The sequence below is a fragment of the Nothobranchius furzeri genome, chromosome 8, assembly GCF_043380555.1.
Source record: "Nothobranchius furzeri strain GRZ-AD chromosome 8, NfurGRZ-RIMD1, whole genome shotgun sequence".
Lineage (NCBI taxonomy): Eukaryota > Metazoa > Chordata > Actinopteri > Cyprinodontiformes > Nothobranchiidae > Nothobranchius > Nothobranchius furzeri.
In genome coordinates this window covers 65,880,972-65,903,270 of record NC_091748.1, presented here as the reverse complement: position 1 = coordinate 65,903,270, position 22,299 = coordinate 65,880,972, and the positions used below count along the sequence as shown (strand labels likewise).

Genomic DNA, 22,299 nt, shown 5'->3' with positions numbered 1-22,299 from the left:
CGCTGGTCATTGGTTTGGTTTCGCTATCCCGTCGCTTTCACTTGGTGGTGCTTCGGATGTAGCAGAGGAAAACAGGTATCCATTTTATGTTTTTATTATTTCCCAGATTAAAAAGCTGATGAACTAAGCTCAGCTCAAGCCTAGCTCCCTTCTTCAGGCAACCTGGAAGACAAAAACACATGGCTTAGAAGTGCTGAAAATCTTTTGACCAGCACCAGCCTGATGAGAGAACAACAAGCTACACTGAAGAAGCGCTGCCAGGACTTACACTTTAGTACTGTGACAGTCCAGTTACCCCACCATGCTGGTATGCACGTTCACCCTGGTAAGTTGAGTCCTGGGACAAAGCCACGTCGATTTGGGACTTGAACTCATCACCAAGATAGCTGTCCTGGAGAACATAACGGGACACATTTTAACACATGAGGGGTTTCCGTTCAAATCCTGTGTACAAAGTCCAGCCTGGGTGTGTATTCACATGAACCACGTCCACCTGGATGGTGGAAATTCAGCTTTAGTTTCAATAGAAACATTTACTATGAATTTATGATGAATACATTTTTTAAGCTAAACTTCCTAATTAATGCATTATTAAAGAAAATGAGTGTAAATGCCCACTGTAAAAAAAAAAGTGGACATTTTTGTTTTTTTCTGTAATAAAAGCTGTTACAGGAAGTGATGCAGGCAAATGTTTGATGTGCTGTGCAGCTTCTTCCAAGTTCAGTTTAGTCATTATGCCGAAGTTTAAGCTACCTTCCTGCACAATCCTCCAGAGATGCTCCCACTGTGGAGTTAATGTTACCACGCTAGCGCTGTTTATTATACATTAGGTCTTCCATGTGTGCAAACTGATCAGAAATAAGCATGCACCATTTCTAATTACTAGAGACATAAATGTTAGTAATCATAAGTTTACCACTGGATCTGTTCAGTTGCAGGCCGGGTTTTGCTACATCAATAATTACCCTCTACTGAGTGGACGCAGGCATCTGTCGCTGCCGCTAAAGTCTATTTATGAGCATCTGAGCAGAGCCATCGTTATTCTGTCTCCCAGGATGAATTGAAAAAGTCACGTTTGCTGTTTTATAAGGTTAAATCCAATCGTTTCCACCCGACCCTTGGAAAATCACATCATCGGATCAAAGCACCCCTACCCCAAACCTTTTCTTCCAGAACAACCACAGCCACATGAAAACGACCCTCGGTTGGAATGATCTGCTGTATGGGAGGAGTGTTATTACCTGGGACAGCTCTGGCTGGGAGAGGCCAGGCTGGCTCATCTGAGAGGGCTGGCTCATGGAGATGTAACCCTGAGTCAGAGGCCCCTGAGAGAAGGACTGCGAGGCCCCATCCTGGCTGGCCTGGCTGTTGGGTCCGTTACCCTGACCCATCGAGCCACGCACCCTTTGTCTCCCGCCGCGCCCAAGCTTCCCCTTCATAGCACCACGGCCTTGTTAACAGAAATAGAAAACAAAGTGTGAAAAACAAAAATGGCGACTGGAAATTAAAGTGCCATCAAGTTAGTTCTGACAGTTTGAACGTCCAGTGCTTATTAACTCATTCACCGCCAGCCGTTTCCTGATCAGAAAAGCTCTGCTGCCAGCATTTTTCAGCGTTTTTACTGTTTTTTTAAGAGTCACAGAACAAGATGATGTCAACGCCAAAACTAACAAAGCAAAGAGTAGACTCACCTCTTACATCAGGAAGAATCCGCGTGTTTTGAGCTTTATCTGTTCTTTCATAATCCGTTGTCGAATTGTGATCAGCAGAAGCTTTTCCAGTTCGCGCCTCGCTTTTTTTACAGCAGTGGCCCAAAACGATCTCCTAACACGTGGATTTTCTGCTCCCTGATCATGTGACGTACGCAGATGATCGGCTTTAGAGCTGGGATGTTTGTTCTCACGGTGCGGGGGCTCATTCCGATGCCCACACAGTAAAAAAAATGCAATTGATGACTTAATTTGTCAATGGCAGTGAATGAGTTAACGAACCCAACAACAGTTTAAGATTCTGTTTACTTTCCAAGTGAATTTCCAAGAATCATGATTAATTTTCTATTTTTATGACCGATAACCGTTTTTCTAACCTGCTGTGTGCATGAACTTAGCATGGCTGTACCTGCAGCGGGGCCATTGGTCTGACCCAAGTAGCTGGGTGGGGGCATCGGGGGCATCACCAGGTTAAAGGGTATGGGAATATTCATCGCAGCCATGTGACCAGGCCCGGCGCCAATCATCCCAATCTGGTCGTGGGTTTGAAAGTACATGTTGGACGGACGTCCAGCTGAAAGGGTTTTAACAACACGACAAGTTTGACATTTGCCAACAACCCACTGATGTGATCAAATACATAAGAAATAGTAACCAAATACCAGCACTGCTGCGGTCGTAGGCGGAGCCGGGGATGAGCGCCTCACGAGCATCATACATGGCAGTACTCATAAAGCGCCCTCCCTGAAAAACATGCATCATTTCAAACTGCTGCAGGCTTTGTTCAACGAAGCCGACAATAGAAATGACAAGTACCAACTATTTTACTCATTTAGGGCTTATTCATGTAGGATTAGTTTATAGTGCTACTTACAGGGTTGATGGTGTTGACCAGTTTACGAGGCTTGCTGAACTGCATCAGACTCTCCCGCAGGTTGTTCAGAGGTCCCTCCACCAGAACCTTCTGCTCCTTGTAATAGTTCAGCAGGTTGTTCCACAGAGGCTGCTTAGAGAGGGCTTTTGGGTTCCCCACAATGATCACCCCATACCTACACACACACACACACACACACACACACACACACACACACACACACACACACACACACACACACACACACACACACACACACACACACACACACACACACACACACACACACACACACACACACACACACACACACACACACACACACACAGACACACACACACACAAGAAAAAATACCAGGAAATATTGGAAATATCAAAAATTTAAAAATCAATAATGCAACGAATGAGTTGATGATTTGACGTTCAAATGTTATCCAGATTCATTCTAACTGAGTTTGTTTACTTTGCTCTGGTCAGCGCCACGTTGAGACGACGAGGGTCGTTCAGGAAACCAATGCCCTGGTGCTCGTTGGCACGAACGCAAGACAGGATGATAAAGTCCTTCTCTCTGCCCTGGAAGGCGTCCACACTGGCAATTTCCACTTGCTATGGGAAAAAAACCAATGAAAGGCGATTAAAGGAGAGAATGGACTGTAAGAGCAAAGGAACAAGTAAGTTTTACACCAGAGAAAGTGGCAACAGCTCAACAGAGGCCTTGTTCATAAAGCTAGCTTAAGCACAAAATGAGGTCTGAAAATGACGTAAATCATTCTCTACGCAAGCTTTGTGGTTAAGAGCATGACGGCAAAATATGTGCAACTTTAGGCCAACCTTTACCCTAGCATCAGTACATTTTGAAGATAGGAAACCAACAAGAACCTGCAAGATGGTAAAATGGTGAATTTCAGCCTCACGTAAGGTGCAGGTTAGCAAAACACTCAGGCTGCGCTCCGGAATGTCCTTCCAGACATTGGTAAGGGAATGATGTGCGCATGTGCAGCTTGATCGCGTTACATCGACTGACCAATCATAAACCTTTCTCTGTGGATCTCACTCGTTCAAAAAAAAAAACAAAGACAAAAACAGCTGTTTACAAGCAAAGTAAGTTCAAGACACAGTGAGCCACATCTGAGGTGGATTTATTTTTATCAGGACTACTGACTCTCACACGACCAGCGTGAGACACGTATCTAACCATCTTCATGTGCTCTCACACCACACCTCCAATTTCTCAGGTTGATAAATAACTATAGTCGATCTCTTTGAGCGACATGCTGCATCATGCTGCTGTACACACACCTCCGCCGGGACAGGACTAAATTATTATTACAGGTTGAGGAAGTTCACTACAACATAGTTTATATGTTTGCACCATACCGTATAGCTTTCCTTTGTTGTCAGCAGATGGAGTATTTGTTATTTCAAACGGGGTACGTACTGGGTAATCTTAATAAGTTAAACTTCAGCCTATACCCTTTAGTCATAAACTATGAATAAGTGTATTGGCTCTTTTACATGAGGAATCAGGAGGTGTTTGTGATTATCCTGTTTCTTTTTTTATTATTATTTTCCTCTGACTGTGCAATGTTATAATCAAATAAATAAAAAAAATCAAACTTAATTAAAGACCATCTTAAATAATCTTCAGTCAAAATAATTGTGATCATCATTTTTGCCACAATAAAGCAGCCCTAATATATTGTTGTAAAACATGACGCTACATTCAGAATACATATTAATGCCTTCATTGTCTGATAGCGCATGTTAATAAAACTATGAACTAAAACTCTGCACCGCAGCAAACCTGGCACTTGGATATCTCAGCTATCCCTCAGCACCTTAATGCAGCCGTTTTGGGATGGAATCAATGATTATCGCCGTTTTCCTCTTTGCCTCCATCTGACCATTGTGTTTTAATGCTTATTTATTTTTAATTTTTTTATGTCCACAGCAATTGCTCAGCGGCTCAACAGCTCACTGTTGCAACACTCTAGGCCAAACACCTTTTTGTGCCTATGTCACAAAAGTCTCTGTTGCTATGGTTACTACATGAAATGCGATCAATCAGCTGGCCTATTTATATCCAGAGTATTCAAAGTACTCTGCAATGACCATTTGTCAGAAGGTGTGGTATATAGGAGCTGGGATTTGATCCAAAAACACCTGGGCACATATCTAGGAAGAGTGGGATTTACAGAACAGAATTGTGTGCAGCTGTGCGTACGCAGTGTTTTATAAGTTGGATAGTTTGCATAAGTAAATTTGTTTTTTGCTGAGCTCGAGTAGTTTTAACAAGATTCTATGCAAAGTTTTATAAATGAGGCCTCAGGGTCTTTTACTGATGCATGAAGTTATAAACTACACTGTTTTACTAGTAGATTTGGCATTTCAAAGACCTGAGGTGATCTTGTAGTTTAGCAGAATCTGGTACCTGATAGAGTTTGGTGTGAAGTGAACCACTGAACTGCATGTACTGGACCAGGTATGAGCGCTGGCCCTCATAGGGGGTGATGATGCCGATCTGATCCGGTTTGGCTCCTGCTTTGAGCAACCTGGTCGTGATTTTCTCAACGTTGGCTGCCTCAGTCCTAAAAAAAACACACACCAGAATCAATTAAAATCCATTTTCTGTTGAACTTTAAAACACAAATAAAAACATTTGAAAAGATGAATAAAACAAACATTTTAATAAATGGAAAAGGAACAGCTTGACTTCAGAATCAAACTACATCTTCGTTGTGTTTAGCTAGGCTTTACTGTTCATTGTCAATAATAAACATAAAACCCCTTTTTACATCAGTTAGATACTTAATTTCCCAAAAAGTGAAATAAATGCTATTTACACAAAACCGAGGGACGATACCTGTTGAGGTACGAGGTTCCAGAACTGGCGATTTCCTCCTGACCCTGGGTCACGTAGAAGAACATGGGCTTATCTGGCTGAGGCCACTGGAAGTCAAAGCCCTTCTTGATACGATCCGCTGAGAAAGAAGCACAAATCTTATGTTTAACCAGCTGAGTCAAACACAACAGGAAGGATCCAATTGAATGAAACCAGATGAGTTGGGCACACCTGCGGTGACACCATTCTGCAGGGAGCCTTCGTAGAAGATGTTGGAGGGGAAGGCACTGAGAGCCGGGTGCATGCGGTACTGGACCTGCAGCCGGATTGGCCGGATACCCAGAACCACCAGTCGTTCAAACAGAGACTGAGACAGACCTGCTTTAGCTGCCTTCTTACACATCACCACTGGACCAAGCTGGCAATGGTCGCCCACAAGAATAAGCTGGGAGGACAATGGTATCAATAATTATTTTCAAATAATCATTTTGATAACTGCCATTCTTATAATAAAAACATCACCTGTATCTAAAGAACCAAGGTGTTTGGGCTGTGTGCACATTTCAGTACCTGCTTTGCTCCTAAAACCACAGGAACCATGCACTCGGGTTCAGTGGCCTGGGTGCTCTCATCAATCAGGATGGAGCGGAACTGCATCTTGGCCAGACGGGGATCTCCAGCTCCAACACAGGTGCAGCAAATCACATCAGCGTTCTGAACAATGAAGGAGATCAAGTTAACATCGTAAGAGACGCCACAAGAAGAGCATCCACATCACACCATGTTCTAATGGACTTTTACAGACAGACATGGAGACGCTCTCTGGAGTGTTTTATCAACTCGGCCTGCTCCGCTTTACCAGTCGGATTTGTAACGGAGTTTCCACTCTAACAGGAAAATGCCAGCAGATTCCGATCTGCACGTTGTCTGCAGCATACTCTTGGACTAAAGCATGCTCTTGAGATGATGTAGAAAATGTTCCACACTGGCTCAGTTTGGGCTATCTGCGTAATTTTACTGCTTCTGGATTTGTTTGAAAACTTCTTTTATTAGGAGTTTTATAAACTATAAACTTGCTCTTGCAGCGCCTGGCTCTGGTGTTAATCAAGTGAAATTATATCTCTTTGCAACAATTTTCACAAGAAAACAGAACAGTTAAAAGCAGGGCTTGTGTTGACCGGACAGTTCCCGTATTTGGCCGTTTATTTTGACGGAGAAAGAATAGAAAGAATTACCCCGACGCATGCAGACGAACTGACATTTTATTCGTTTCGCACATCGCAGATGTAGCAAATCACCCAAGAAAAGATTTCCTTCTGAAGATCTGAGCTGGACACTGCTCAGCGCAGCTCACTGTCAGCGTGTACTACATAAGGTCCACAGCGAGCTGAAGATGTGGAGAGGGGCTTGGAGCGCGTCGCAGAACCAGAGCGCATGCAGGAAGATTCCTCCGACTGAAGCGAGACTTGTCACTTAGAAAATGTTCCCTGATTATGAAACTTTGGCTGAATTGTGCTTGTTCCTGTCTCCAATGTGGCGTCACATCCATGAGCCGTCTGAGGAGAATCCCAGAATCTCACATCCTCTTCAGCTCAGAATGCGCCTATATGATTACGCACAAGCGTGACGCGTCAACCCGGTCTCACAGTCAGACCGGGTTGGACCCATTCAGGTTTATGCAGACAATCTTTACATTTAGAATTAGCTGACAGATGTAAAATTTATGCAGTAAAATATAAAGTATTTTATTTAAATATCCAGTGATTATTTTACAAGCACAGAGAGCCGCATCAGATGGATGGAAGAGCCGCATGCGGCTCCAGAGCCGCGGGTTGCTGACCCCTGTTCTAACGTTTCATAGATGAAAACAAACCCTGACGGCCTCCTTACCATGAGCAGCTCCCTCTCAGCGGTGCGTTTCAAAGCCCTGTAACGTTTCTCATCAGCAGAAGACAGCTCGCCGGTCTCATCCTTCAGCTGCTGTAGCTTCTGAAGCTCTGGCATGCTGCAGAGACCAAGGCCAGCTGTTATTATCTATGTGTGCCACTATAAAGAACTCTGACTGGTTTACTTACTGCAACAATTCTCTCTCAAATCCTTACACAAATGTTCTATTTTTACCATAATGTGAAACCATTTAAACATTTGCAGTTTTGGATTCTGAAAGCATTGATTTTCTGATAAAAAAAATCCAAAGGATGTTTATTGTTGATTTAAAGATTATTGTCACATCAAGTCTTTGTTATTGAACTGAAATGAATAAACAGCTGATTAAATACCGTATTTTCCGGACTATTAAGTTGCACTTTTGTTCATAGTCTGGCTGGTCCTGCGACTTACACTCCGGAGCGACTTATATACCAAATTATGTATACCGCACTGCTGCAGACCGGGTCCAGACCAGGAATAAGCTCCTCTGCACCGCCATCACCTGCTGGAGCCTGTGGCGAGCTGCTGCGGGCCGGGCGGCTCCAACCCAAGAATAAGCAACCCTGTCCTGCTGGGAGGGTTTCAAACACCGCCATCACCTGCTGGAGACCGTGGTGCGCTGCTGCGCCCTGGTTGTTCATTCTGTTATTGTTACCGGTACTTGCAATGTGAAATGCTTGGTCTCAGATTTTGTAAGAAAAATAATAAAATTCCCCCCCAAAATGCGACTTATAGTCCAGTGTGACTTATATATGTTTTCTTTTATTCTTCATTACACATTTTATGGCTGGTGCGACTTAATACTCCAGAAAATACGGTAACACATAATTACTTGTTTTATGTCACTGACCTGTCCATGTTGCTGATCTGGTTGTGGAGAGCCAGAAAAGACACAGGAGACTCGATGGCCTCCCGGCTCTTAGCGCACAGCCGGACTACCTTCAGGCCGGTCTTGTCAATCTTCTCAGTCAGCTGGTCCACAGCGATGTTACTGGGAGCACAGACCAGAACCGGTCTGCAGGACAAACAGAAATGTGTAAACTTTCTCACCTGGGCAACATATGGAGAAATGACTGAATTTGGTGGTGAACAGTAAAAATCATAAATTTAACTACTTTTGCCCAAAATGAAACCATAACATCACAGAAAGCATTATTATTTGATGCAGATGATACAGGATCAAAAACTGTGGTTTGCATTGAAGTCAATGGGACGTTTTTGTCCATAACAGGCACAAGAAGGTGGTAATTTTAAATCTGCTGCTATACAAAAACTAAAAAAAAAGCATAAAATGTGATATTTTGCCAGACTCTTGACATATCCCAGGCTGATTTAAAAAATTATTTCAGTCACTCAAAATATGTTTTATGTAAAATATCTCCTCTTTTGTCTGCTTTTTTCATGAAAAAATGGGCATCACATAATCAAACTGGCATATAAAGGGTTCAAATTTAGATAAATATTCAATATTTGATTTTTTTTATCAGAACTGAAGTTGATCACAAGATTTAGACCCAAAAAGCAGAAAAAAATATTAATCTGGACCATTTTTAAAGCACTTTTAAAAGTGGACATTTTTGTCCTCCAATCACTTGAGTGTTTAAATCTGTTGCTCTGTAAAAACTATAAATGCAAACAATTCTAAATTTGAGATATTTCATAACATAATCAAGACTGATTTGTACTAAACACCCCAGGCAAAACAATGTCTTTTATAGAAAATAACTCAAGTTTTTGTGTTTTTTTTCATAAATTACATCAATGACTGAGTATTCAAACTGGCGTTTCAAGGGTTAAAAGACTCAAAATGATAGATTTTTTTTATGTTTGAGCAGGGCTGAAGTTGTTCAACAGATCTATGAAAAAAAGGCAAAAAATAAATAATTAAGGTTTACATTTTTTAATAGCACTTTTACAAGTGGATGTTTTTGTCCTCTAATGACCGTTTTGAATGAAAATTAAAGTGAAGCCTGAGGGTTAAATTAGAAAAACGTTTGCATCTCACCCATTTCCCTGTCGAGACAGGTGATAAACGATTGTGGCAGAGGTGACGGTCTTTCCGGTTCCAGGTGGACCCTGTATCAGACTGAGAGGCCTCTGCAGCACCGTCTTTACAGCGTACACCTGAAAGCACGGGTCCAAAATCAAAACATTCCCTTCAGAAGTTTTTCATTTCATTCTAAGAGCTTAACTGGTGCACACATTAATCATAGCTGATTGAAGATATTCATCTAAATTAATGCAACAAGTCCTGACCTGGGAGTGGTTCAGGTCAGGCAGACCTGGGGCCGTGAAGCGCTTTGGCAGCTGGCACTTGATGGTGACGTCTTCAACCTCATGGCCCAAAAGTTTGTGGTAAATGTAGCCAGACACGGAGGTTTCGTCAACGGCAAACGTTTTCAGGGCGCTTTGCATCCTGCAGATTTACAAATGTGATAAAAATCACTTACTTGTCCTCTGAGGAGAAGCTCTGCCCTCACTAAAACTAGAAATATTAATAATTCTTCTTTTTTCTAGCTTCGATATGAACGATCAGTAACAGTAAAGGCAAATTCTATCATTAGAAATGACAACATTAAACTTTAAGCATACCTGTCAAAAGAAGTGGATTTCCAAACAAAGTCCACCTGGAAGTTGTGTGGGATTTCCACAGGTGCTCCAACGCTGCTCCGCAGCTCAATGGCAATTTCATCCCCGTAGTCTTTAAACAGTTAAGGAAATTCATGCTTTTTGTTTCTAGGAGACTAACTGTACAGGTAACTTATCAAATCCTCCCAGAATTTGCCATCACAGCTGTGAGGTAGCTCTATGTAACTAAGTAACTTTACAGGATACTGTCTGGGACTTTGATGACATGACCAATGCCCTTCCACAGTGGGGCCAAGTCTCCCTTGTAGCGCAGGCAGATCTCATCACCTTGCATCAGTCGCATGTCTGAAATGGACAAGAACAAGTTAGAAACTTGTTGATGCAAAACAAATAAATGAATTAATACCTACAATACCCCATCACAAATAAAAACGAGGTTAAAATAAAAACATGCAGACATGTCACCAAAAGATGAAGGGACGAGGGAGGTTGCATGCATTTCTGCTGACTGGAGGGAGAAGGGGAGGAGCTACATCTGCACCACAGAACCACTGGGAGGGAATCTAACTGAGAAAATTACCACCTGAATCCGTCTTGGGCAGAGTGAAATAGGCAATCCGCTTTTTGTTCAACCCCAGGTCCCACCTGACTGTTATATTATCTTGAGTCTGAAAATAAAAGAAAAATATAACAAATAAAGAATAGTAACGGTCTATTTTTCACTGTTGCATTGATGAAGTTTGACTTGGAAAAAGCCGTTCAAGCAAGCTACATTTTGAAGAGAAAACATTTTTCAGAGCTTTTCAAGCAATGTTGCAAAAAATGTTCCAGACAAAAGTCAGACAGTGCCTTTAAGGAAAACGCTTTAAATGCAAGAGTCTGACCGATGCACATGACTAGTAAAAATTCTTCACTGTCCTAATAAAGGTCTAGATTTTATAACCTTGTCCACATGTAGCTGACCGATTACACACCAGTGGAAAAACTTCTAAGTGACTAATTCTGTGTTGTAAAAACATTCTCTGGTACCTGAGACTCTTTAAGCTTTTTGTCATAATCAGCCTCCAGTTTGACCAGAGGCCCAAAGATGTTTTGGTACTGGTAAGCATCCTCGTAGCGCAGCAGCACGTGCTGAGGCTCTTCGTCCACGCCAGGTTTCTCCAGGTCCTCCAGAGTGGCACTGGGATTGTCCTGTAAACAAAAACATCACAAAATCTAAAACTGAAATGACATTTACGGGGCGAAGGTGGCACAGGAGTTAAGTGATTGCCTCTTAATCGTAAGGTTGCAAGTTTGAGCCCTGCTCAGTCTGTCGCTGTCCTTGGGCAAGACACTTAACCCACCTTGGCTGCTGGTGGTGATCGGAGGGACCGGTGGCGCCGGTGTACGGCAGACTCGCCTCTGTCAGTGCGCCCCAGGGCAGCTGTGGCTACATTGTAGCTCATCCCCACCAGGGTGTGAATGTGTGTGTGAATGGGTGAATGACTGATTGTGTTCTAAAGCTCCTTGGGGGGGATTCAGGACTCGAGAAGGCACTATATCAAATACAGACCATTGCCTTCACTGTTAGATGTCTATAAACTAAACAGATAAGAGAACTCCATGCTTTCGTTCTTTTTTAAACACAGAAACAGTTTTGTTTACCTGTTTGTAGCTACGGTTTCGCCGACAGCTGCCGGCTTCTTCAGGCTGACGCTGATGGTGGCGCGTCACTTCCTTCTCCGTTTATCTGCGGGCAGCAGAGGACGTTGTCGCCCTCTACTGCCCGCTCTCCCCTCTCCGACGATGCAGTCCCATGCGTGGTCCAGTGTGTAAACTCCGTCGTCCCTGTTCATGGTCCCACATCCACGTCTCCTTATCTCTATTGCTTCCTTGATCCATCTTTTGTATTTTTGTTGTTCAGTGGTTATGATCCGTGTGCTGTCCCAGTCCATTACATGGTTTTCTCTTAAGCAATGATCTGTTACGGCTGACTTTTTTATTGTACTTTCTGCTTCTTCTTTTGCTGCTCTTGTGTGTTTACGATTTGCCTCTTTCTCGCACTCCTTTCTATGTTCTATTGTCCGTGTATTGAGTTGGCGTCCGGTTTCTCCTACGTATGTTTTATTGCATATTTTGCATGGGATTTCGTAGATGACTCCACATTTTTGTCCAGCTGATATTTGCAAAATAAAACTATGGAAACGCTACGTAGACGACATACTGGAAATCATACCAAAAGGTCAAACAGAAACACTAACACAACACTTAAACAATATTGACGACACGGGCAACATAAAATTCACTTATGAGTTAGAAACAGAAGGCAGCATAGCATTTATGGACATGAAAATCACCAGGCAGACCGACGGGACCCTAAACATAAACACATACAGGAAACCAACACACACAGACCAATATTTATTATGGACATCAGAACACCCCACCATACACAAAATGTCAGTAATCAGAACATTATATCACCGAGCAAACATGATAACAGAAGAGAGAGACCGTAAACAAGAGGACAAACACATACAACACGCTTTAAAGACCTGCAGATACCCGACATGGGCAATAAACAAAGGAAAACAACAAACAAAAACAGAAAGCAAAGAACAACCCAAAAAAAGAACCAGAAACCCAGAAAGACAAGAACCAAAACCAGTGATAACCCTACCATACATCAAAGGCATAACAGAAAAAATAAGAGCAACAATGAAAAAACACAACATAAACACACCAACAAAGCCATACACAACAGTTAGAAACAGATTAGTACACCCAAAAGACAAAATATCAGCTGGACAAAAATGTGGAGTCATCTACGAAATCCCATGCAAAATATGCAATAAAACATACATAGGAGAAACCGGACGCCAACTCAATACACGGACAATAGAACATAGAAAGGAGTGCGAGAAAGAGGCAAATCGTAAACACACAAGAGCAGCAAAAGAAGAAGCAGAAAGTACAATAAAAAAGTCAGCCGTAACAGATCATTGCTTAAGAGAAAACCATATAATGGACTGGGACAACACACGGATCATAACCACCGAACAACAAAAATACAAAAGATGGATCAAGGAAGCAATAGAGATAAGGAGACGTGGATGTGGGACCATGAACAGGGACGACGGAGTTTACACACTGGACCACGCATGGGACTGCATCGTCGGAGAGGGGAGAGCGGGCAGTAGAGGGCGACAACGTCCTCTGCTGCCCGCAGATAAACGGAGAAGGAAGTGACGCGCCACCATCAGCGTCAGCCTGAAGAAGCCGGCAGCTGTCGGCGAAACCGTAGCTACAAACAGGTAAACAAAACTGTTTCTGTGTTTAAAAAAGAACGAAAGCATGGATTTACAAAGACACAGCAAGAACACACCTAAGATGTTCAGATAAGAGAACTCGTAGCTCTTACAGCCTTCTAACCTGTGCTGGCTAATTACTTTTCTACAACGGCCTGACATACCTTCCACAGTTCCTCCAACTTGTTGATCTGCTGGGCCGTGATCTGACGAGCTCGGAGTTGCTCTTGCTCTGATGGGATCTTTACCAGCCAGGACAAAAAGCAGCGGTCCTGGATGAGAGGCTGCCACTGTGAGCTGTCCCAGTTGATGTCCTTCAGGCTGCTCTGACTAGCACAGGGCTGTCTGTGTGGACAGAAACGGGTTTTTACATGTCGATGGTTGCACACAATCGATAGACCCGTGCATCACCTGATCCAGAGCCCAGAATCTCATATCTTCAGCTCAGAAAGCGCAGATATGATTACGCACAAGCGTGACCCGTCAATCCGGTCTCACAGTAAGACCGGGTTGGAACTGTTCAGGTTTACACAGACAATCTTTACATTTAGAATTGACTTATAGGTGTAAAATGAATTCAGTAAAATATAAAGCATTTTATTTAAATATCCATTCATTATTTTACAAGCACAGAGAGCTACATCAGATGGATGCAAGAGCCGCGGGTTGCCGACCCTTGACTGCAACGCAGCAGTAGAGCCCTGCGCGGGACTGTTTTCTTCATCCCGCTTCTGCCCGCTCCCGCTGAATTTCTGACAATTACCGCCCGCAACCGCAACGTGTGTGTTACACTCCCGCCCGCACCTGCACCGTACATGTCTACTCCCGCCCGCAACCGCAAAACTCGGAGAAATTATTACCTCACAACAAAAGAGATGTATTGAGTTTGCGTCCTCTCTGGTCCTGGAGAAAACATGTCATTTTATAGGCTATACCAGGGGTCGGCAACCCGCAGCTCTTCCATCCATCTGATGCGGCTCTCTGTGCTTGTAAAATAATGAATGGATATTTAAATAAAATGCTTTATATTTTACTGAATTAATTTTACATCTGTAAGTCAATTCTAAATATAAAGATTGTCTGCATAAACCTGAACAGGCCCAACCCGGTCTTACTGTGAGACCGGATTGACGGGTCACGCTTGTGCGTAATCATATCGGCGCTTTCTGAGCTGAAGATATGAGATTCTGGGCTTCTCCTCAGACGGCTCCTGGATGCGTCGCCACATTGGAGACAGGAACAAGCACTATTCAGCCAAAGTTTCATAACCAGGGAACATTTTCTAAGTGACAAGTCTCTCTGAGAGACAGGGTTTGGAAAACACTCGCTTCAGTGGGAGGAACCTTCCTGCATGCGCTCTCGTTCTGTGACGCGCTCCAAGTCAATCTCCACAACTTCAGCTCGCTGTGCACATATGCGCTGACAGCGAGCTGCGCTGAGCAGTGTCCAGCTCAGATGGGAACCTTTTAGCTACATCTGCAATGTGCATAACGAATAAAATGTCAGTTCGTCTACAATGCGTCGGGGTAATTCTTTCTATTCTTTCTCCGTCAAAATAAACGGTCAAATACGGGAACTGTCCGGTCAACACAACACAAGCCCTGCTTTTAACTGTTCTGTTTTCTTGTGAAAATTGTTGGAAAGATAAAATTTAACTTGATTACCACCAGAGCCAGTGCGCCGTCATCTCCGTGACGGTAAATGAGGGAAAACCAAATTGATCGGATCCTGCACGTCTTTTAACACATTGGTCAGGATTGACGCACTTTGTTTTCATTTAGTTGGTTAAAAAAAAGTCGGGCTCGGGTCGGGCCAGAGAATCCTGAAAACCTTTTCGGACCGGGTCGGGCAGGGGCTCCACCCCCTCGGGCCGGACACAGGTTCAGATTTTAGGCCCGTGCAGGGCTCTACTCTGGATGCAGTGGAGAGAAATAAAGGAACCAGCAAAGACAGAACCGGTCCATGTTTGGGATCAAAAGTACAGCTACACGCAAATTGGCTAATGCTAAAGCTAACAGGTAGCAGTCTCACGATCAAGTGGCCCACAGAAAAATATTTGATGATCATAAAACTAAGACTAAACTCTACAAGCGGATGAAAAGTCCCCACCATCCTGTTTATTCTGCATCCTGCAGCGCTATGGATCAGAACCGCTGCAGATATGAGACACATTACTGCTACAAGTCTGCTCCACACACAGGAGCAGGAAGTACGGCAAGCCGTTGTAGTATACAATTCACAAACGCTTCTATCTTTGAACATAATTAAAACTGGATTATTGCCAACCCGTACATAATAGACATGCCACCATTACATTGTTAGCAGCAGAAATTAAATGTTATTACCATTTCCAATACAAATGCATGTTAATGAAATGCATAATATTTTACTGGATATATTTGTGTTTTTATAATAAGATGAGTGTTATTAACACAAACCTAAAATGTTACTGAAATGTAGATCAAATATTTAAAAATATTTTTAACTATAAATATCAGACGGGGAAAAGGGAACTAAACACCAATCTAATGCATATTATTGAGCCTTTCATAATAAAAGTCTGTTATTTCAGCCTGATAATTTTGTTGTTTTATTTCATATTTTTTAGCAGCAAACCAGTTTTGTTTCACTTGAAACATTGTCAAATGGAATATTCAATTAATCAATAGAAGCTTAGATAAGAACACTTAATGAAAAAATATTTTGCCTTTAAAAAAGTGAGGCAGTTGAATGCACAGAGTATGCATGTGCTGGCACATGGTCAGGATGGTACCAGCTCTGCCTCAATTTGAGCCAGGAAAAGCCCTGTTTCTTCTTATATTTTTCCAAGTTAGTTGTTCAACCTTCTGACGGTCACTCTCATACAGACGAGTTTTGGTGAATGCAGTTATGTCTGTTGCTCTGAGTGTCTTTTTATTTCTGCAGGGAGTAATGAAAACTCAGCTCACTTTGCCCAGAGTTTGTTCTTTCAAATTTGCTGGATTGATGCATTTTAACGAGCTACTACCCCCGCAGGTTTACATCCTTCTCACAGATGGACTAAAAGTTCAGTAGAAATGTTTGTGTACACTTTTGCTACTGCATGCATGCACAGTGTGAAGGAAGGGGGGAGAAACACATAATGCCGCACACAAGGTCTCTGTCGGCTACAAAGTATGAGCAACAGGTGATTGTTTGGTATGATTGGCTCTGAGAGGCATTGATCGGAATTTGCAGATCACATGTTTTTCATGGAGATTGAAACAATTTGATCAGTTACCAATCAATCAGACCATTCCTAATAAATATACTCTCAAATGTTTAGTACAGTACAACTTTAGCAGGAAAAACTTTGACTTTTTTGCTATACAACAACCAGCTAGGATTGACAAACACCTTCCATCCACTTACCTGCAGAGTAGCACCACCACGGAGTCAGCTTTGGCTGGGATAAAGCCCAAGAGGAAAACATTGCGGCAGCCACAATTGTAACACTCCAGCACGGTTTCACCCAGAGGTCCATCTTTATGCAGCGTAACCTCTTTGCATTTGGCCCTCACCATGTGGTTCACAATGTGGCTGGAAGTCATAAATGTACAATGAAACAACGGGTAACCATAATCAAAAAAGTTTAAAAAAATTATAACTGCCAAATTATAAACCTTCCAGATGTGTTGCCACGGCCATTACAGAACCACTTCTTGCTGGTGTTACAGTACACAACACAGGCTGGGTCATGGATACCACAATAGCTGCAAAATCAAATGGCATTTCAAATATTTCAGTGATTAGAACATATAACGCATCAGAAGTTGGAAAATAGAAAATATAGAATAATTTAATAGATTCACTAGTAAACTTAACTTTCCTTGCTCTTTTCTTAGAAACATGAGTAATCACACGTTGAAACCAGAAAGGTTTTAGATATATTTATAAAAATGTCTGTATAATTTAAAAAAAGTCAGCAACAGTTAAGCATCTTTTTTTAACACAAGCATGTTTCCATTTTACACACTCCATACTGTACATTAATGCCACAGTTTTGCACATACCAACCACTGTATATTTTATATCTCTTATCTTATTGTTTACTTTGTTCATTTGTAAAACATGTATATACACATTATACACACACTCACACACGTAGAAAAAAAGATACTAGCACACACATTTAGTAATGTATATACCTTACATACTATACATATTATTACTTAGATTAGCCATTTTTATATTTTGCTTGTTTTTACGTTATGGTATTTTTGTACAACTCTGTTGCTGTGAAGCTCGCACACGAGAATTTCACTCTCATGAACTGTACAAGTGTACCTGCACATGTGACGTGACAATAAAAGTGATTTGATTTTCCGTTTTTATGTTAGTGTTTTATAACACAAATTAACTTAAAGGAAATGTATTGCTGATCGATTACAAGCAAAACAGGAGTCTGAAAATAACTTTAAATATGATCTGACACCTAATAAAATGGCTGTGAATTTTGTTGTTGTTTATTTTTTAACTCTTTACATGCACTGATCATAGATTTATAATAGTATTTGAAATTGTTTTGTTGTTTTTCAGTGTTTAACCAAACGCTTAATCCTGTAAAAAAACAGACAAAAATTATTTTAACAGCACCGTAAACAAAGTTAAAGGTTACTACAGAAGAAATAAAAACACACTTAGGAAAATGCTGCACTTGAGATGCACGTGTGGCTTTCTGTGATGCATTCTGTCACAGTACCTGCATGCGTGTACAGGAAGGTCTTTGGTGTAATAAGTGTCTTCTTCATCCTCTTCAAAGTTCAGCTCTCCCAACAACTGGCTGGTTTTGGCCACAGAGTCATCAACCCCTCCGTTATGAAGACCTTCATCTGGACCATTCACCTGCAGCGCAAAAACAGTCTTAACCAAAACACACTCGATGCTAACGAACAGCAGCTAACGGCTAAGGCACACAGTGCGGAAAAGCCAGTTAGCGACATGTTGACAGAATGCTACTGTTTACAAATCCCGTTTTTGTGAATCGCAGAGTCTGGTTTGAATGTAGGGTTCGAAAGAAATGTGTTGAGATTACTAGTGGCTTTAACTGTTTATTTAACGATGTCCTAAAACCAGCTAACACGAAGCTAAGTCGGGCTAAATTTAATAAAAGCGGGCTAACTGGAAGCTAACTGCTGCTAACACCATTACCGTGCATACTGGAAAGATTGAAAAGCGTCTAACCTGGCTGTCCAGCTGGCTCTGCGTTTGGCCTTGAGTTTGGGTCTGGCTAGGAAGCGTGAAGTCGGTGAAGTCATACTCGGAGCCCTGTGTGTCGGCTCCGATGAGCTCGGCTTCCTCGGTGTCCAGGAAGGTGAGGGTCTGGGAGCTCGGCCCGTACGCCTCCACACTCATCTTCGACTCTTTTCTTTCGTTTTACTCAACGATTTCCGATGCTGTACAAAGACGACCAAGATCCACAGAATTTATTTTGTCGATGTATATTCTTGAGCGCGTCGCAGAGACAACAAATGTCAACTCAAACAAAAAAATGGAACCGATCAAAAGCTACTGCAGGTCCAACAGCCAGCAGCGGTGACGGACTTCCCTGCGCCGCGCGACGCGTGACGCCACTGGGAGGGGCTGGACGGCACAGATGGGTCAAAAGGAAAGAGGGCTCACTCTGTTTTTCTTTTTACTGATTTCAAATCAATATACATTTCTCAATTAATTCTTCAATATTTGGGACACAAAATGATTTTAGTGTTAGTTTTAGGTTTTCAGAGAGCTTTGAAACTATACACAACTACTACAAAACCTTAAAATATGCCCTAATCTCAAACTGAGATAAATTTGATTCAGTTCAGTCCAGGGGCACTTAGGTAGATGTTGATAGTATTCATCAGTTCTGTTCAACTAGAGACTTAAGTTTTACCACTAATTTGTAACTTTACAATGAGCCTTTTTAGGAAGTCATCACCATCATCAGAAGTAGAAAAGAGAGAACTGACATGAGAATCCAGGGTGAGAGCTGGGTCAAAGGTCACACCATGATTCCTGACAGAGGGTTTGGTGTGAGAAGCAAGCTGACCAAGAGAGTCTCTGACTTTGGGAACCAGCTTGTCTGGAGCACAGATGAGGATCTCAGTCTTATCTACATTCAGCTTTAGAAAGTTTCCAGCCATCCAGGTTTTGATAGTGTAAGCAGGTGTGTAACAGCTTAGACATCTCATGGGGCTTAAAGGAGATGTACAGTTGGATGTCATCTGTGTAAAGATGGTAGGAGATTTCATTAAAGGAGCTCAGGATGTGCTGAAGAGGAAGCAGAAAGAGAATGAACAGTAGAGGCCCCAGCACAGAACCTTGTGGGATGCCATCGATGAGGGAGGTGTTGGACCAAAACTTGCAGATGACCACAGAGAAAGAACGCTCAGACAGATGAGAGTAGAACCACTACACTCAGTTCCTGACAGGCCTATGCAGTCTCTCAGCCTCTCCAGTAGCAAGCAGGTGATGGTCAACAGTGTCAAAGGCTGCAGTCAGGTCCAGCAGGACCAGAGCAGAACAGTCCCCAGCATCACTGTGAATCAGAAGGTCATTGGAGACCCTAAGAAGAGCTTTTTCAGTGGAATGAGTTCTACGAAAACCTGACTGGAAACTATCATAGATGTTATGTTCAAGATCAGCTGTTAGTTGTTTAGCCACAACCTTTTCCAAGATCTTGGAGATGAACAGAAGTTTAGAGATGGGTCTGAAGCTGCTATGGAGAGAAAAATAATACATTTTATTCGTTAGCGCCTTTCAGGACTCTCAAGGTCACTTTAACAGCTATTGCATAATACTTGTTAAAACACTCCTCGTTAAGTTAAAAATGCAAATAACCAATTAAACAAACAAGTAAAAATGAAAAACAGCAAAGTACTAAAAGGGTCAAGACTTGTTTTTTAAGAAGCGGGTGGATTACAGCATTCTTAAAATAAGCAGGGACCTGACCAGCAATAAAACTCAATCATGATCATTCACCATTCTCAACGCTTGCACGGGGAACATTTAAAAATGTGTTTTTTGTAATGGTTTCTTAGGAATGTTTATGCTCACAACTCTACCTGCAAAATAGTCTTATTAAATTCTCTCAATAACAAATACTGATTATTAAAATGACAAACTCAAAATAAGATATACATCACACATAATTCTTTAGTTTCATTTATTACAAAGCCTTTTTACAGAGTGAGATTACAGACTGTAACTGCTTTGTTAATGACAGAGGCTGACACTCCCTCAACACAGGAACGCACGCCGCTATACAAAAGTATTTGTGAGGTAGCCACACATCTGAATGGACAGCATCGATAATACATCTTTGAATTGACCCAGTGGGATTCAGTAAGGCCTTTTCATGACACACATTAACAACTGCAAGGCACAGGAGAAAGTTTGGGATCAGGGGTCACCTCATAGGTAAACTGGAGACAGAAATTCTGCAGAGCTTCTCCCCAACACTTTCAGAACTCACAAAGCCACACAATGTACTGCCTTTTGTTTTGTTTTACAAACTCATAACTAAAACATGCCCTGGGGTTTGGGAACTCTAAAGATTTTAAAACCTAACAGCCTGAAAAGATGTTAAAATACAAAAATCATGATTCAGTTGAGATTAGTTGAACTTTAAAATCCCACCTTGTGCTAAAAAATACAAACAATCTCACATAAACCTTTTTCTGTTAAACTCAATGGCACCATCCTGCTTAATATTAGAAATGTTACTAACAATTATGACAATTTAGGCCTAGATGTATAAAAAAGAGCAATGCTGAGCATTCACGAGGCGCTGCGGTGTCCTCACAGCTCAACAATAAAGGCCTGCTCCCTAAAACTGAACAAATTCAATTAAAAAAAAGCAATAAGAAGCTGATTAATACACATAAATATCAGCACCACAGAAACAGTGATGGGGTTTTATGGTAATTTGAGAAGAAAAAAAAGCAAATCTCAATCATATCACACCATTACAAATAGGAAGAGACAAAAGTGTTCAAACTGGCTTGTTTGTGTGTGTCGAAAATGCTACATTTAAGGTAAAGTGACTGGAAAATAAAATATAAAATGCAACAAATGCTGTCCACATTTCAGATTAGGTCAAACCATCTTACAAAAACCCAAAAGTGCAACAGAAATAAAATTTAAGGCCCAGTTCTGACTAAGCTTAAGAGTCCAACTTCATCGGTTCAATTTCTCACATAAAATAAGTAGCTACGACAAACTCGATTCAGTGAAGAGGACACGGGAAAGCTTTGACAAACAACCAAAAAACAAAACGTTTAAGATGAGACGTCTTTGTGACACAAAGCTACAATTTACATTTTCACATATGGATAAAAAAGTTCTTGAACGTCAGTGTGTATTGAGTCCAGTAGAGAAAACACTCAACTTCTCAGAGTACAGTAGAAAGAGTGAAATATGTCAGGGAGTGTTCATTTGTGCAACATTGTTGTTGACAAGACATTCCTTCAAAAGGAAAATGTCTTTGAAACATCTCAGGAGAACAAATGTTGAAAAAGTCACGAGTTTTCTCTCGTTGTGCAGCTTTTACCAACATCGTGACATTATCTACAGGTTTAATGAACGAGATCTGTTAAATTACATTGCACAGCTCAAGGCCAGATCTCAGTGGGGTGGGTTTGACTTTACTGTCAGAACTGGGCCAACAAACTGGGGAAGTATGAGCTGGAACCAACCCGTTCCCTGATTTAAAAAAACAAACAAACAAAAAAAAAACCTTTGTAAAAGAAGGTAAATTTACAACTTCTTATAAAGAAAAGGAACTCGAGAAACAAATCAACATCAAAAATGAAACGGGACAGGTAGAGAGATGGGGGAAAAAAACTGAAAGAAAACTAAATTAGCAAACAGTTTACTGCCAAATGTTTCAATTAAAAACATATTGCATCATGAACAATAAAGATTTGTAGATCTTTAGGTGTGGACACCTGCTGGCAGAAACATCTGATGGAGCAAAGTCTGAATGAAAAACCAAAGAAAAGCCTTCAGATTCCCAAATGTGACTTCTACAGCCATCACGTTAACCCTAACCCTATAAGGTGCATTAAT

At 41.7% G+C, this 22,299-nt stretch overlaps 1 protein-coding gene across 2 annotated transcripts; it reads right to left on the bottom strand.

Moving 5' to 3' along the window:
• Positions 1–78: 78 nt before the first annotated feature.
• upf1 (UPF1 RNA helicase and ATPase) lies at positions 79–18,829 on the bottom strand. Of its 2 annotated transcripts, none has more exons than XM_070554223.1 (24): positions 18,433–18,829; positions 17,951–18,093; positions 16,872–16,961; positions 16,621–16,788; positions 13,395–13,575; positions 10,973–11,134; positions 10,524–10,611; positions 10,190–10,288; positions 9,947–10,055; positions 9,611–9,770; positions 9,360–9,478; positions 8,205–8,369; positions 7,316–7,430; positions 5,996–6,139; positions 5,657–5,870; positions 5,447–5,564; positions 5,015–5,171; positions 3,047–3,189; positions 2,584–2,758; positions 2,372–2,453; positions 2,119–2,283; positions 1,242–1,450; positions 269–391; positions 79–162 (listed from the first exon to the last, which is right to left on the bottom strand). In XM_070554223.1, the coding sequence occupies exons 1-23, from the start codon at positions 18,601–18,603 to the stop codon at positions 272–274; spliced, it is 3,297 nt and encodes a 1,098-aa protein (XP_070410324.1). In that variant the 5' UTR covers positions 18,604–18,829; the 3' UTR covers positions 79–162; positions 269–271. The 2 variants fall into 2 exon arrangements, with proteins under 2 accessions (XP_070410324.1, XP_070410325.1); XM_070554224.1 differs by having other exon boundaries at positions 10,527–10,611.
• Positions 18,830–22,299: the final 3,470 nt, after the last annotated feature.